The sequence below is a fragment of the Eucyclogobius newberryi genome, unplaced genomic scaffold (genome assembly GCF_026437365.1).
Source record: "Eucyclogobius newberryi isolate DKJ021-1_F unplaced genomic scaffold, fEucNew1.0.hap1 SCAF_9, whole genome shotgun sequence".
NCBI classification, from domain to species: domain Eukaryota; kingdom Metazoa; phylum Chordata; class Actinopteri; order Gobiiformes; family Gobiidae; genus Eucyclogobius; species Eucyclogobius newberryi.
In genome coordinates, this window is record NW_027316532.1 from 13,013,488 (window position 1) to 13,030,348 (window position 16,861).

General features: G+C 44.4%; 1 protein-coding gene across 1 annotated transcript in view; it reads right to left on the reverse strand.

Annotated features, from left to right (window-relative positions):
• Positions 1-216: 216 nt before the first annotated feature.
• Positions 217-16,861, reverse strand: part of arid3a (AT-rich interactive domain 3A) — a 42,253-nt gene continuing 25,608 nt past the window's right edge. Inside the window, exons 4-8 of the mRNA XM_072439225.1 lie at positions 12,805-12,988; positions 11,918-12,171; positions 11,557-11,841; positions 9,320-9,451; positions 217-933 (exon numbers count right to left, since the gene is read on the reverse strand). Of these exons, the coding sequence (XP_072295326.1) occupies positions 806-933; positions 9,320-9,451; positions 11,557-11,841; positions 11,918-12,171; positions 12,805-12,988 (983 nt within the window). The 3' untranslated portion in view covers positions 217-805. The remainder of the gene's footprint in view (positions 934-9,319; positions 9,452-11,556; positions 11,842-11,917; positions 12,172-12,804; positions 12,989-16,861) is intronic.

Genomic DNA, 16,861 nt, shown 5'->3' on the forward strand with positions numbered 1-16,861 from the left:
CAAAAGAGGCGAGATGTGTGTAAAAACCTGAGATAATGCACTTCCTATGAGATAGTGCACTTCCTGTGAGATAATGCACTTCCTGTGAGATAGTGCACTTCCTGTGAGATAGTGCACTTCCTGTGAGATAGTGCACTTCCTGTGAGATAGTGCACTTCCTGTGAGAGCGTGCACGCACTTCCTGTGAGAGCGTGCACGCACTTCCTGTGAGATAGTGCATGCACTTCCTGTGAGATAGTGCACTTCCTGTGAGAGAGTGCACTTCCTGTGAGAGAGTGCACTTCCTGTGAGATAGTGCACTTCCTGTGAGACTTTCACTTCTCTTTTTGGCGTAAGGTTTGGGGAAACATGAGGTGAGTTTGGCTGTGCTCAGCGTGGTTGGGTGGTACCTTGGTTGGGTGGTACAGTGGTTGGGTGGTACCTTGGTTGGGTGGTACTTTGGTTGGGTGGTACTTTGGTTGGGTGGTACAGTGGTTGGGTGGTACCTTGGTTGGGTGGTACTTTGGTTGGGTGGTAGAGTGGTTGGGTGGCACAGTGGTTGGGTGGTACCTTGGTTGGGTGGTACCTTGGTTGGGTGGACTGTGGTTGGTTGGTACCTTGGTTGGGTGGTAAGGTGGTTGGGTGGTACGGTGGTTGGGCGGTACCTTGGTTGGGTGGTACAGTGGTTGGGTGGTACCTTGGTTGGGTGGTATAGTGGTTGGGTGGTCCCGTGGTTGGGTGGTACCTTGGTTGGGTGGTACTGTGGTTGGGTGGTACGGTGGTTGGGTAAAAAAAATGCAGAAGGGGTAAGGGAGGGGGTGTGGTGTTAAGACAAGGAGGCGGAGCTTGCGGCTGTGGTTGAGGTAGGTGTGGTCTGAGGCGGGACGACCCGGGCGAGGGCGGCTTTACTGGACACAGAGGCGGAGCTTGGAGTGGCCTGGGCAAAGAGGACACCTATGGGCGGAGACAGAGGGGCGGGGTCAGAGGGAGGGCAGGTGTGACACAGGTCAAAATAATGTGTGTTAAATATAGACAAACTCTTTTATTAAATGGAGACCCTTGAGGGTCTCCATTTAAACAGCTCGAAACACCACTTCCATTCTACCCATAAGTGTGCAGACCTGTGTGCAACACACACAGTATATATATATATATATATATATATATATATATATATATATATATATATACATATATATATACACACACACACACACACACACACACAGTATATATATATATATGTGTATATATATATATACATATATATACAGTATATATATATATATATATACTATATACATATACACAGTATATATATACAGTATATATATATATATATATATATACACAGTATATATATAGTATATATATATATATATACAGTGTATATATATATATATATTCGAGGAAAGGAGATAGTCTGTAATATAGCTAAACACTGCGGGAAACAATCAAAAAAACACTCTGGGTACATATATGAAGCACAAATAGCAATGTAAGAAGGTTAAAAGCTCTGAAAAGTCAATTTTGCATGTTATGGGACCTTTAAAAAAGAAAAAAAATGTTTTTGTAAAAAATAAATCTTTTTTTGTAAAAAAAAAAAAAAAAAAAAAAAATGTTGGTGTGAAAAAACCCCAGATTTTTCTTTTTTTTTTTTAAAATGACGTGATAATTTATGTATGGCAGGTGACCTCTTGGTGGCGCTATTTAATTAACCCTTCGGGGTCCGGAGCTTTTTTTGGCCGTTTTTGGGTACCTTCAATTTTGCCCTGATATACTACATTAAGAAATGTTTACCAGACCAATGTTGGGTATCTTTTTTTTTCAGCACAACCTCACCTATATGATCTGTTAGTAAGTTTTTCACTTTGACATACTATTTCAACATACTGGACCTAAACACACACTGAAAACACAAAGTCCGTCTGGAAAAATTATGTTTTTTTTCATTGTAAAACCCTCAAACATGCTCAACCAAGCATTTAAAAAGGTTCAAACTGAACCACAAGGTGCAAATATGAACATATAAAAGTATTCTTGTGATATATACAAGCAATAAACAACTATTTACAATAAAAAGTAGGTAAATCCACAGGCGTTTTTCTATTTGTGCTACTTCTCAAAACAGTTTCTGTCCAAAATGACACAGAGAGCCACATCAGAAGGAGCTCAAAACCAGGTCTAAACCAGGTCTAAACTAGGTCTAAACCAGGTCTAAACCAGGACTAAACCAGGTCTAAACCAGGTCTAAACCAGGACTAAACCACTAAACCAGGTCTAAACCAGGACTAAACCACTAAACCAGGTCTAAACCAGGTCTAAACCAGGACTAAACCAGAACTAAACCAGAACTAAACCAGGACTAAACCAGGTCTAAACCAGGTCTAAACCAGGACTAACCCAGGACTTAAAGCAGGTCTAAACCAGGTCTAAACTTGATCAACATGAAGTGTGCCCCTCATTTTGCTTCACTACTACACTCCAAAACTACTCAAAAACAGAATTATTCCTCTCGTTCGTTCTTCCTCTTTGACTATTTGTCATGTGACTAATGTTTACATCCCTCGTGTGCATCCTTAACATCCGGGTTAGCACAAGGCTAACGGTTTTTTCCGTTTCATTTTATCACAAAAGACGACAAAGTTATTATAAGAAATGTAACGCGCGCAGAAAAGAGCGCATATTTTTCCGCAGCCCTCCTGTATGGTGTGGCCTGCTGGAGCAGCAGCATCACAGAGAGGGAGAGGAGGAAGCTGGACAGAGTCATCAAGAAGTCCAGCTCCGTCCTGGGCTGTGCTCTGGACTCGGTGCAGGAGGTGGGGGACAGGAGGGTCCTGGCTAGATTCACATCTATGCTGGACCATGAGTGTCACCCCCTGCAGGACACTCTGTCCGCTCTGGAGAGCAGCTTCAGTGAGAGACTGATCCACCCTCGATGTGTGAAGGAGAGATTCCGTAGGTCTTTCCTTCCTGCTGCTGTCAGACTTTATAACAAAAACTGTTAGTACTGAACACTCGCAATACTGACCTAACCATGTGCAATTCTGTCATATGTGCAATTGCTGTTGGAATTCATGTGCAATTACTGTGAAATTCATGTGCAATCTATGTGCTGTCGTGACACATATTCATGTGCAATTACTGTCGTGATCACATGCAATGGTATTTATGTATTTATTTATTCATTTGTCTATGGGAGTTTTTATTTATTTATAGGAGATCTTCTACTGAAAGTGTTTTTCAGACTTCCTATAAGTGATCTGTTCTGTTCTTCTGTATCTACCTCTGTATCTACCTGCGTTGCACCAATGAAATTTCCCCATGTGGGACAATAAAGGAATATCTTATCTTATCTTATCTTAAGCTGAAGCCTTAAGCTACGTACAGACCGCCGCGGCCTAATCGCGCCCGACGCAGAATTTGAGCGCGTGTACATTTGAAAGGTTTACGCACCGGACGCGCGCTCTCGACGCCCCGGCCACTGTACACAGGCGCGCGTATGGCGCGCTCTCTGCGCACATGCGCAGTAGAGGTGTTGTCTGTGTGGCCTTTCATTGTGTAAAATTGCAGATATCGAGAGTGTTGTTTTCGCGTTTTTGGTTTGTTTCCGTCTCTGTATTCCACCGTGAATACATCACACAGTTCCTTTCTCCCACACACGGCCACAATCAATCGTTCGTCTGCCATTGTTGACGAGCAAGGAAAAAGTGGCGCTTCTTGGGGAATTCCACGGGGAATACCGGAAATGCGAGGGGCAATACGTACGTACGTATGTACGTCACTGGAGCGTCAGCTCTGATTGGCTGCTGCGGCGGCTGCTACGCTTCTGCTGCAGAGACCTCAGCATATCTGAACGCGTCGCGTAAGCCGCTTTCGTCGCCTCGGCCGGCTCATACGCGCGCGCAAAGCATCGAGAGCGTAAAAAAACGCACCAATCGCGCCGCAAAAACTAAGAAATTGCGCCGCAGATAACGCACTACGTGCTCGACGCGCATTTACCATTGACTTTGAATGTAAACTGGGCGCTTCGGCCGCGGCGGTGTGGAACGGCCATTATGGGATTTGCATCAATGGATGTATAGATGGATGTGTGGCTCTAGGAGCGAAAGCAGTAACTTCGTGTCTTCCTTCCTTCTTTTATGCTTTTTCACACACTTCCTGTATATACTATTAAAGAGTGCCACCAAGAGGTCACCTGTCATACATAAATGATCACGTGACAAAAAATATATATATATATATATATATATATATATATATATATATATTTAAAAATTTTCTGATGTCACTTGCGGGGCTCCGTAGAATTCCAATAGTCCAATAGTTTATTTTAAAATAGTTTACTCAAGGTGTACTTTTAAGGCTATATGAGGTGTACTTTTAAGGCTATATGAGGTGTACTTTTAAGGCTATATGAGGTGTACTTTTAAGGCTATATGAGGTGTACTTTTAAGGCTATACGAGGTGCACTTTTAAGGCTATATGAGGTATACTTTAAGGCTATATGAGGTGTACTTTTAAGGCTATATGAGGTATACTTTTAAGGCTATATGAGGTGTACTTTTAAGGCTATATGAGGTGTACTTTTAAGGCTATATGAGGTGTACTTTTAAGGCTATATGAGGTGTACTTTTAAGGCTATATGAGGTATACTTTTAAGGCTATATGACTACATCAATTAAAAGATTGGCATGATACATACAAAGTGTGTACATGTATGCATAGTATGTATGAAGTATGAAGAGATGTGAGTTTTGAAAGAAAAAAACATTCAAATGAGGTCATGACAGTTCTGTTCTGGGCACATAGTCCAGAAGTAAACAAACCTAAAACACAAGTAAACAAACCTAAAACACGGGGCGTGTGATTCAAATTGCACATTGAGGGAGATTTAAGATAAAATGATCTGCAGAATCGAAGATGAATTAAAATCAATAATAATCTTTAAATAGAAGAACAAAACGAGAGCAGTTGGCTTGAATCATCTAGAGCAATGATTCTTAACCATAGGGCGGGGGCCCAAAGGGCAGCTCCCTGAGGGCCGCGCAATCAGTAAATAAAAATGGACAGAAAAGGTTAGGCCTTGAGGTCAAAAGGTGAGGAATCCATGATCTAGATCAGGGGCCCATTTTGTGGATCTCAGAGGCAGTGAGGCAGGTTCCCTCTAGTTTTTCACGTGTCTGTGCAATCACACAAGCTCCCTGAGCACACTGAGGACTGTGAGCATCACAGTGGATCACAGCTGTCCCTACTGTCCCCTGTCCTGACTCTGTGTGAGCTGATTGACCTGTGTCTTCACATCTGGATCATCTGTTCCTGAGCTCGTATTCATAAAGTGAGTGTTACTTTGTGACATGAGATATTTTCACCGAAGTATGGTCCAGATAATGATGCACATGTGTCTTCGACTCGTGAGTCAGGTCTGGACAAGAAAGTTTAATTTAGCTCTGCGCGCTGCTCTGCTCTGCAGCTGCTCTGCTCTGCAGCGCAGCTCTGCTCTGAGCAGAGGACTAATAAGACTAGTTTCTCTGTGAATATGATCCTGATTGTAATAAAACACACAGCGTTTTGAAACTAAAAATATATAGAACACGACGTGTCCCCTGGACATTGCTTATACTGTCCACTAGAGTCTTCTTCAGTGTGTCAAACGCTTGCTCTTCCTGCTTGATTGCCCCCAGTGGCCGTTTGTGGTGAATTTTATTTTCTGCGCGCCATAGATTTTCTTGTGGCGCACTATGTGCGAGCAGCGCAGCTTAGAGGGAACAGTGAGTGAGGGTCTGTTTTTAGAGTATATCCTGACATCACAAGTGAGAGCTCTGCAGCAGCACGAGTGGACCCAGAGCTACAATCAGCATGTGATTATTGTGGACGCTTTTCCATGAGTTTCAGAAAGAACACAACACCACTGTGTCCACACAGCCACGCTGTCAAAGGAGAGTCTAGGTAAGAAGCAGGAGGAGAGGAAGTCCTTCTATCATTAGCGTAGTTGTGGTCATCATATAACTGATGTAAATAGAGTGTTTATTTTACCATTATAATTAGAATTATTTTGTCTTACGCTAGCTGTTTTTATTTTATTTTATCTTTATTTTTCACTCCATTCCTTATTAAGAAATGAGAGGTTTTGTCTATAGGAGTTTTGTTTATAAGAGATTTTCTATTAAGAGTGTTTTTTAAACTTCCTATAAGTTATCTGTCCTTTTCCTCTGTATCTACTGGGTTGCAACAATGAAATTTCCCCATGTGTGGACAATAAAGGAATATCTTATCTTATATTTAATTTTCAAAATACTCAGCTGTGTTAAATGGTCGAGTTAAATAGCAGATCTTCTTTTTATATTGCACATTTGTATATGATAAACAATATTAGGCTGTTAATGAAAGTCTACATTGTGTTTCTATAGCCTAATTATGGTCAAACAAAAATAAAAACCCGGCTTCCCGCGCAACCGTGTTTTGATCGCGATTGCCCTGATACTGCATTCTCTTTGACTTTATTCTTTAAATCCCCTCCTCCCTGTACCCCCGTCACCTAGCAACAGAGACCCGCCGCTAATGCTGATGCTAACGCTAATGCTAAGACCACGGCACGAGAGGAAATGTTCCATCAAAATAAAAGCGGAAGAGGAAGTGAAGGCATTCATTGCGCCTCTGCTGGCCAATTGTGAAAATACACAATATCTGTAATGCACTTTTTTTCATGGCGTCTTGAGATGAATATAAACCATGAGTTTCAAACAAATCAGACAATGTTGAATTTTTCACATAATGGGTAGGGGGCGCAATAGAGTAAATTTATTACATGGTATTATTTATTTCCAATCAGACATAAAAACACATTAGTGAGTGAAATATGAGCTCCGTAGATCATTTCCAATAGCGTGACTTGAACAAACAGGAAATTAAGCCGTTTTTGAGGGCGTGTCATGCAGAGACCGTAAAGAATATCAACATTCTTTTGAACATTTATTAAATTTCAATGTCTTTAGATGCAAAAGGTTTTGTTTTGAGCTCGATCGGACAAAAAACCTAGGACATGTACAAATTTTTAAAAAAAAGTCAAGCGTGGCGGTGCCACTTTGATTCAACATGGCCGACTTCCTGTTTATCATAGAGCGATGCTGCCAGGTGTGTTTTACTCCTCAAAGGTCAGAGGTCAAAGGTAGCTCTATCACTGTCCCAAGTCTCATGTGCCTAGATTAAGCATTTCATGTTTTTTTTTTTTGCTCTAGCACTGTTGCGACAGGCGTTCTCATAACCTTCATTTTATTCGAGTTCAGGCCAAGCCGATTGCGTCTATGACCCATGTGTGACCCATGACCCCATGTGAGACATTCATCAACGTTCAGGGGGTCAAAAATGCCCGAGTTGTGGCAAAATTACCATGCAAGAAGAAGAAGAAATATAGCTGAAAGCGGCAATGATCGGCCCTCGCCACGCCGCAAGAGGAGGGGGCGCTAACGCGCCCCAATTGATTCCCTTTTATTATACCTACTGCTGAGTCCATGACACTGTCACTTTTTCTCCCCTTCGTTTTGCCATCAAAAAGCTATTTTATTTTGAATTCTTGGCCGCACAGAAACCATGACTCTTAGAATAAAAATGTGGATAACTTTTGATGGTCCTGAAGATGAGTCTCACCAAATTTCAGGTTAATAGGGCTAACGCCCAAGGAGGATATAGTCAAAGTATAAAGTGTAAACATGTTCAAATTTCAGAGATCTGGCGATTTCCCCATTGGAATAACATGGGAGGTTTCTGTCACAGCAAAAGCCGTAACAATTATGACATGGGTCTCATTGACTTTTTTGATCCAGATGCCAAAATGGAATTTTGTTTCAAATTTCGTAACATTTCTCAAAACTAAATATTTAACCCTCCATATAAAATCTGTAGGGGGCGCTGTCACGCCAAATTAATTTATTTGACTTCAAGTAGGTTTAGGGCAAAGAGTTTAACAACTGATTCTAATTTGACGCAATTCGGACTTTATCTGCGCAAATTTGAAATTTGGGAAATTTCTGAAATTCCAGCTACAGTTTGCAGCTTCGCCGCACAGAGACCGTGACAGGTATCAAAGTAATTTGAATAACTTTTGATGTCCCACTCCTCAGCACCATTTTCACCAAATTTCAACTTTTTAAGGCCAACCCCCTGGGAGAAGTTCATAAAAGTACGACGTTTGGAAAAACTCCCGAGTCATACTAAGCCATTTTAGAATCGATATGGCCGACATTTGGTTGGGCGGACGGCGTTGCCGTAATACTATTTTTTACTTCTCTTGTCACCATCTACCTCTGCGCCAAATTTCATGATTCTACGATCAGATTTTTTTTGGGTCATTTCCTATCTCTCAATGCATTTTTGGTACATTTGGGGGCGCTGACGCGCCAATTTTTTAAAATTTTAGAAAAAGGAGATAGCCAGAATGTAGAGAGGCACGATTTTTACAGGGGTGCAAATTTTTGTGACTTTTCGTCAATGTTCACTGGGTGAAAACTAGGGGGGTTGTTCCCGAGAAGAAGAAAGAAATATAGCCACAAGCGGCAATGATTGGCCCTCGCCACGCCGCCGCTATGCCGCAAGAGGAGGGGGCGCTGACGCGCCCCAATCGTCCTTTTATTACATCTACTGCTGAATCTTCTCTCCTTTATTTTACCATTCAAAAAGCAATTTTATTTTGAATTCTTGGCAAAATGTGCGGCTTTGCCTCACAGAGACCGTGACTCTTTGAATAAAAATGTGTATAACTTATACCCCCTCGTTAGTGCGCACTTTTGCACGGGCTTCGCCCGTTAACAATGGTAATGTTCCATTTTCCTACTACTATTTAGTCTGCACGGGGCGTGCATGAGTGGAGGAGTGCGTTAGTGAATGTTTGGAAGTGGGCGCACGGCCTTACGGAACTGGTAGGCCTCTCGCCAGCTTGTGGCGCTCGGGCCTAATAAGAAACCTGGCAAGAACAAAGTCTCGAGCATTCCGTTCCGTTGGAACTCCATGGCTCGAGCCAATTATACAATAATTTAGATCTATAGTAGATCTTCAGCTTGAATATAAAAGTACCTCGTGAGCAGTAAACGTGTGGCACCCTGTGCTAGATAATGACACATGTCTCCTTTTGTCTCACTTGTACCAGTTTATGTTTTATAAACTTTATAAATGTCAGTTGGTATTTGAGCCCAGTTTTTATAGCCAATTCATTCTTTGTGATCCTTTTCTTTGCAATAACACAAAAGTACATTCCAAAGTGATCGATTGTTGGTCCAGAATCTTTTGAGATTCCAAGTGTGACTCTGCAGGATCAGAACCATGAGAGGCGAGCAGAGGTACAGACCAGTGTACATGACTCCATTGAGCTCCACAGACATGCTGATGCTGCTGCTGCTGCTGCTGCTGCTGCTGCTGCTGCTGCTGCTGCTGCTGCTGCTGCTGCTGGTCATGTTCACTGCAGACTCCTGCCTGTCATCTGGACAAATCAAATCAAGAATTATGCACAAACAAAAATACACTTTTGCAGTAATTTTGCTTTTGATGACATTATTGTTGTAAAATTAATTGAAAAACAGATTGGTTTGTGCACAGTGCAGCAAGTTTCATCAAGTTTACATGCACCACTAGATGTCAAACTAATCACAACTCTCATTAATAGTGCCCTGGAGCCACAGCCAGGGACAAACAGAGACTACAGCGCCCTCTGCTGAGAAGGTGATCGGCTGCAGACTTCATCTCTGCAGGACCTGTACGTCTCCAGGACTCTGGGACGAGAGGCCACTCCCCTCAGGCAGGAGGCCACTCCCCTCAGGCAGGAGGCTACGGTCCATCAGGACCAGAACCTCCACCACTAGAACAGTTTCTTTCCCTCTGCTGTTGGACTCATGAACACTTCTTAAACACTTAAGTCACTTAAACTATATTTAATCACTCACTGTTCACTTTCTGCACCACTTATGTAAATTGAATTGTACATTATGTGTACACACTAAGTCTATTTTCATCTCATTAGTAAACTTAAACATTTTTTCTTAATGCATGCTTTATTTGATTTTTATACATCTTGCTTTTATCATTGTTCATTGTTTTATGTTGCACTGAATCACCAAAGCAAGTTCTTTGTTCACGGACAGTGGCAATAAACCTTTTCTGATTCTGAGTGTGATCCCTCTGTAGTTGGAACACACCCTCTGGTCCCCCTTCTTGAACAGAGGGACCACCACCCTGGTCTGCCAGAGGCACTGTCCCCGACCGCAACGCCATGTTGCAGAGACGTGTCAGAGACAGTCCTACAACATCCAGAGACTTTAGGTCCTCAGAGCGGATCTCATCCACCCGGAGGGGACATACCTGTGCTCAGGTGGGGGAGGGGATATACCTGTGCTCTGGTGGGGGAGGGGATATACCTGCGCTCAGGTGGGGGAGGGGATATACCTGCGCTCTGGTGGGGGAGGGGATATACCTGCGCTCAGGTGGGGGAGGGGATATACCTGTGCTCTGGTGGGGGAGGGGACATACCTGTGCTCTGGCGGGGGAGCGGACATACCTGTGCTCTGGTGGGGGAGGGGACATACCTGTGCTCTGGAAGGGGAGCAGACATACCTATGCTCTGGTGGGGGAGGGGACATACCTGTGCTCTGGTGGGGGAGCAGACATACCTGTGCTCTGGTGGGGGAGCGGACATACCTGTGCTCTGGTGGGGGAGGGGACATACCTGTGCTCTGGTGGGGGAGGGGACATACCGGTGCTCTGGTGGGGGAGCGGACATACCTGTGCTCTGGTGAGGGAGGGGACATACCTGTGCTCTGGTGGGGGAGGGGACATACCTGTGCTCTGGTGGGGGAGCAGACATACATGTGCTCTGGTGGGGGAGCGGACATACATGTGCTCTGGTGGGGGAGGGGACATAACTGTGCTCTGGTGGGGGAGGGGACATACCTGTGCTCTGGTGGGGGAGCGGACATACCTGTGCTCTGGTGGGGGAGGGGACATACCTGTGCTCTGGTGGGGGAGGGGACATACCTGTGCTCTGGTAGGGGAGCAGACATACCTGTGCTCTGGTGGGGAAGGGGACATACCTGTGCTCTGGTGGGGGAGGGGGCATACCTGCGCTCTGGTGGGGGAGGGGACATACCTACGCTCTGGTGGGGGAGCAGACATACCTGTGCTCTGGTAGGGGAGCAGACATACCTGTGCTCTGGTAGGGGAGCAGACGTACCTGTGCTCTGGTGGGGAGCAGACATACCTGTGCTCTGGTGGGGAAGGGGACATACCTGTGCTCTGGTGGGGGAGGGGACATACCTGCGCTCTGGTGGGGGAGGGGACATACCTACGCTCTGGTGGGGGAGCAGACATACCTGTGCTCTGGTAGGGGAGCAGACATACCTGTGCTCTGGTAGGGGAGCAGACGTACCTGTGCTCTGGTGGGGAGCAGACATACCTGTGCTCTGGTGGGGGAGCAGACATACCTGTGCTCTGGTAGGGGAGCAGACATACCTGTGGTCTGGTAAGGGAGGGGACAAACCTGTGCTCTGGTGGGGGAGCAGACATACCTGTGCTCTGGTGGGGGAGGGGACATACCTGTGCTCTGGTGGTTGATGCGGATGTTCATGGGCAGTTGGCTCATGGCCAGCAGGTTGTGCTGCAGAGCTCTCTGGAGGAGTCTGTGGTGGTCTTCTGCAGGCAGAGCCATCTTCTTCTCTGGAGGTTCTCCTGTTTCCAGTTTGTCCCTGAGCTGCTCCAGAGCTGCCACTTGTGCAGCCATGGCCGCGTGGGCAGCCTGCACCGCGGCCGCCGAGTGACCGGCCAGCGTCGCAGCAGGTAGACGTACCATGCCCACACTGTGCAGCAGCTGGCTGCCCTCCTCTGCACCCACAGAAGACCAGCGTCAATGACGTACAAACAGGACCTAAGCCGCCCTTTTAAATGTACGTGGGATTACCTTTCTTGATCTTCTGGATGGGCGTGAATGTGGATCCATTGGTGCCCATGGCCACAGACATGCCCACAGCAGGGGCAGGGATTTTAGAGGAGGAAAGCATGGTGGGGGTGCCATTAGGAGAGTAGGTGAAGAGGCTGGTGCCAAAGCTCTGCCGACGGCCTTCCCTGCGGTTGCTGTCGATGGCAGCCTGCAGCTCATTGGGGTTGCTCAGGCCACGTTTGTCACATTCATACGGGTACAAGTACTTCATGTATCTGCAAGACAACGTTTTCTATTGGACTTTCATCACAAAAGGCTGTTTATATCATACGTATTTTCATTCGTACGTATGATTTAGTGCATATATCATCAATTAACTATCCAATAAAAGTGTCATGGAGCTTATGTGATCTCCTAAAAGGAATAAAGAGTCTTATGGAGAGCGTTACACGTGGCTACAAGCTAAGCTGTCCTAATAGTAGCTCAAAACTGAGTGAGTCACTGAATGAGTGAAATAAACATAGTGAAGAGCTGTTTGATATGAAGTGTATTAATCTATTTCAGGGACAGTGCACATTCATGAACATTTCTGTAATAATGCCAGAATTAGCCAAAAGGCAATTTTTGGCCTGTAGTCCCCCGACAGCTGAAGTTAAATGTGAGAGTTTGTGAATGGAGCATTTGGGCCAATCAGAGCGCTCCTTGTAGCAACTGGAGACACATATTCTACCAATGAAATTTCCCAAAATGAAAGCCAAGGAGCTCCTCCTCTGCTCACTACAGACCAGCACGTTCAGACAGGGTCACTGAGCATGAAGAGGCCTGAAGATCAGAGGGAGAACATGCAAATGCCACGCTGTGTGATAAATACACTTCTATCATGGAGTGCGAGTGTAAGGACGACTGACTGTGTGCGCAGCGTGAAGGCGGCACTGGTGATGGACGTGGGCAGGTTCAGGCCTTTGGTGATCTCTCTCCACAGCTTCTTGTTGATGACCTCCACCAGGCCGCCCTTCTCTGTGACCAGGCGGTACAGCATGTACAGGTCCAGCACCTGCTTGGCCATGATGGGGATGCGGTTCACCGGGGTCCCTGAACACACCACCACGGCTTTGAAACAAGTCTTTATACACATTTACATATGCTGTAGTGTCACTTTGAACGCACAGAAAACACCTAAAATGTTTGTATTGATGTTATCTATTTGTACTTTGCTTATATGCAACATATATTATAATGAATCCAAAACATGTAATACAAACACATTTAGTAATCATTTGCCCCATGACATAATAAACACAAATCCTGTCATAGAGAAAATGTCTGTTACTTTACAATCGTGAGTAATTGTATAGAATGGCTCAAAGTTAAGTCCAGAGTTAAGGTTAAGGCCTCACTCTAACATGCAATAACATTAATTACATTTTTTTGTTGCTATGCTATTGTCATCCATTATGTCACTCTTCTGTCATGTCATGAATATACCACATGATGTCAAACTCTCACTGAGCCATTGCTCTAAAACAGGGGTGTCAAACATAAGGCCCGGGGACCACATCCGGCCCCCCAGAAGTTTTAATCCGGCCCGCCAAACAGTTCAAATTCATTCTTATTAATTTCCAATTGTTATAGCATTTTTATCCCTAGAACTACTAGTCCCACAATCCTTTGTAGCAGGCACTCCTCCTTCCAAAGGCTGAGAAGTGCAGTGTGCGCACTACAAAAATGGAGTGAGACTACAAAATGACCCGGGCTACAGAGTGGAAACGCGTCAACAATCCTACAATCTCCCTCCCTCTCTCCCCCTACCGAGTTGTGCAAGTCTAAAGAATAATAATTCTAATGCGGCACGAGAGGAAATGTCCCATCAAAATTAAAGCGGAAGAGGAAGTGAAGGCATTCATTGCGCCTCTGCTGGCCAATTGTGAAAATACACAATATCTGCAATGCACTTTTTTCATGGCGTCTCGAGGAGAATATAAACCATGAGTTTCAAACAAATCAGACAATGTTGAGTTTTTCACACAATGGGTAGGGGGCGCTATAGAGTAAATTTATTACATGGTATTATTTATTTCCAATCAGACATAAAAACACATTAGTGAGTGAAATATGAGCTCCGTAGATCAATTCCAATAGGCATGACTTGTCCTTGAAAAAACAGGAAATTAAGCCGTTTTTGAGGGCGTGTTACGCAGAGACCGTAAAGAATATCAACATTCTTTTGAATATTTATTAAATTTCAATGTCTTTAGATGCAAAAGGTTTTGTTTTGAGCTCGATCGGACAAAAAACCTAGGACAAGTACGAATTTAAAAAAAAAAAGTCAAGCGTGGCGGTGCCACTTTGATTCAACATGTTTATTCCTGATTCCTGTTTATCATAGAGCGATGCTGCCAGATGCGTTTTACTCGTCAGAGGTCAAAGGTAGCTCTATCACTGTCCCAAGTCTCATGTGCCTAGGCCAAAGATTAAGCGTTTCATGTTTTTTCAACTAGTCGACACTGTTGCGACGGGCGTTCTCACAACCTCCACAACCTTGGAGTTAGGGCCGAGCCGATCGCGTCTATGTCCCCATGTGTGACCTATGACCCCATGTGTAACCTATTGAGTGTTTTCGTCGTGTCGTTGCGATGTGTCTTGGCTCTGAGTCCCCCGGCTCCGGCCCCGCCCCCCGGCTCCGGCCCCGCCCCCCGGCTCCGGCCCCGCCCCCCGGCCGGCGCCGTACCGCGTTTACACAAAGGAGGAACTCATGAAACTGCGGAGAACAGTCGTCTTACCCGGAGATCGTCACGTTATCCCGTCGCAATACTGACCTAACCTAATACTGATGTGCAATTCTGTCGTATGTGCAATTACTGTGAAATTCATGGGCAATTACTGTGAAATTCATGTGCAATCTATGTGTTGTCGTGACACATATTCATGTGCAATTACTGTCGTGATCACACGCAATGGTATTTATTTATTTATGTGTCTATGGGAGTTTTTATTTATAGGAGATATTCTACTGAAAGTGTTTTTCAGACTTCCTATAAGTGATCTGTTCTTCTGTATCTGCCTCTGGATCTACCTGCGTTGCACCAATGAAATTTCCCCATGTGGGACAATAAAGGAATATCTTATCTTATCTTATGTCCCCATGTGTGACCTATGACCCCATGTGAGACATTCATCAATGTTAGGGGGTCAAAAATGCCCGAGTTGTGGCAAAATTTGACCATGAAAAACTATAATAATAATAAATATAGCCGCAAGCAGCAATGATCGGCCCTCGCCACGCCACCGCCACGCCGCAAGAGGAGGGGGCGCTAATGCGCCCCAATTGTCCTTTTATTACGCCTACTGCTGAATCTGTGACGCTGTCACATCTTCTCCCCTTTGTTTTACCATCAAAAAGCAATTTTATTTTGAATTCTTGGCAAAATGTGCGGCTTAGCCGCACAGAGACCGTGACTCTTTGAATAAAAATGTGCATAACTTTTGATGGTCCACACCTGAAGATGAGTCTCACCAAATTTCAGGTTAATAGATAAGATAAGATAAGATAATCCTTTATTGTCCACACATGGGGAAATTTCATTGATACAACGCAGGTAGATACAGAGGAAAAGGACAGATAACAGAATATAGGAAGTTTAAAAAACACTCTCAATAGAAGAACTCTTATAAACAAAAACTCCTATAGACAAAACCTCCCATTTCCCAACAAGGGATGGAGGGGGAAAATTAGGATGTCCGCCGGGATAACGTGACGATCTCCGGGTAAGACGATGGTTTTCCGCAGTTTCATGAGTTCCTCCTTTGTATAAACGCACCAGCGCCGATCCATACGGCGGCTGTGGCCGAGGAGCGCGGTGGGGCCGGGGGGGCTAGCTCAGAGCTAGCGCACATCACGACGACAACGAAAAACACTCAATAATCCAGCCGAACAAAGTCGAAACAAGTTGAATTAAGCGATTCCAGCGCGTGTCCTGATCGTACAACTAAAGTAGAAAAAATATTTACAAAATACAAAAGATAAAGCACATAAGTGTGAAAAAAGTGTGAAAAAAGAGCGGAGCGTTGCACCGGGCTGCCAGCTGAACCGGGCTGCCAGCTGAACCGGCGCCTTTGTGACGTTTATAATAGGGCTAACGCCCTGGGAGGAGTTCGTGAAAGTCTAAAGTGTAAACATGTTCTGGCGATTTCCCCATTGGAATAACATGGGAGGTTTTGGTCATCGCTACGGCAAAGCCATAACAATTATGACATGGGTCTCATTGACTTTTTTGATGGGGATGCCAAAATTATGTTGTGTGTCAAATTTCATATAATTTCGCAAAACTGAACATTTAACCTCCATATAAAATCTGTAGGGGGCGCTGTGGCGCCAAATTAATTTATTTCACTTCAAGTAGGTTTAGGGCAAAGAGTTTAACAACTGATTCTAATTTGACGCAATTCGGAGTTTTATCTGCGCAAACGGCAGAAATGTTAAATTTGGGAGATTTCTGAAATTCTAGCTACAGTTTGCGGCTTCGCTGCACAGAGACCGTGACAGGTATCAGTGTAATTTGAATAACTTTTGATGTCCCACTCCTCAGTAGCATTTTCACCAAATTTCAGCTTTTTAGGTCATGCTTAGCCATTTTTGAAGCAATATGGCCAACATTTGGTTGGGTGGACCGCGTTGCCGTAATAATTTTTTTACTTCTCTTGTCACCATCTACCTCTGCGCCAAATTTCATGATTCTACAATCAGATTTTTTTTCGGTCATTTCCCATCCCTCAATGCATTTTTGGTACATTTGGGGGCGCTGACGTGCCAATTTGTTTTATTTTAGAAAAGGGATATAGCCAGAATGTAGAGAGGCACGATTTTTAGAGGTGTGCAAATTTTTGTGACTTTTCGTCAATGTTCACTGGGTGAAAAATAGGGGGGTTGGTCCCGAGAAGAAAGAAAGAAAGAAAGAAAGAAGAAAG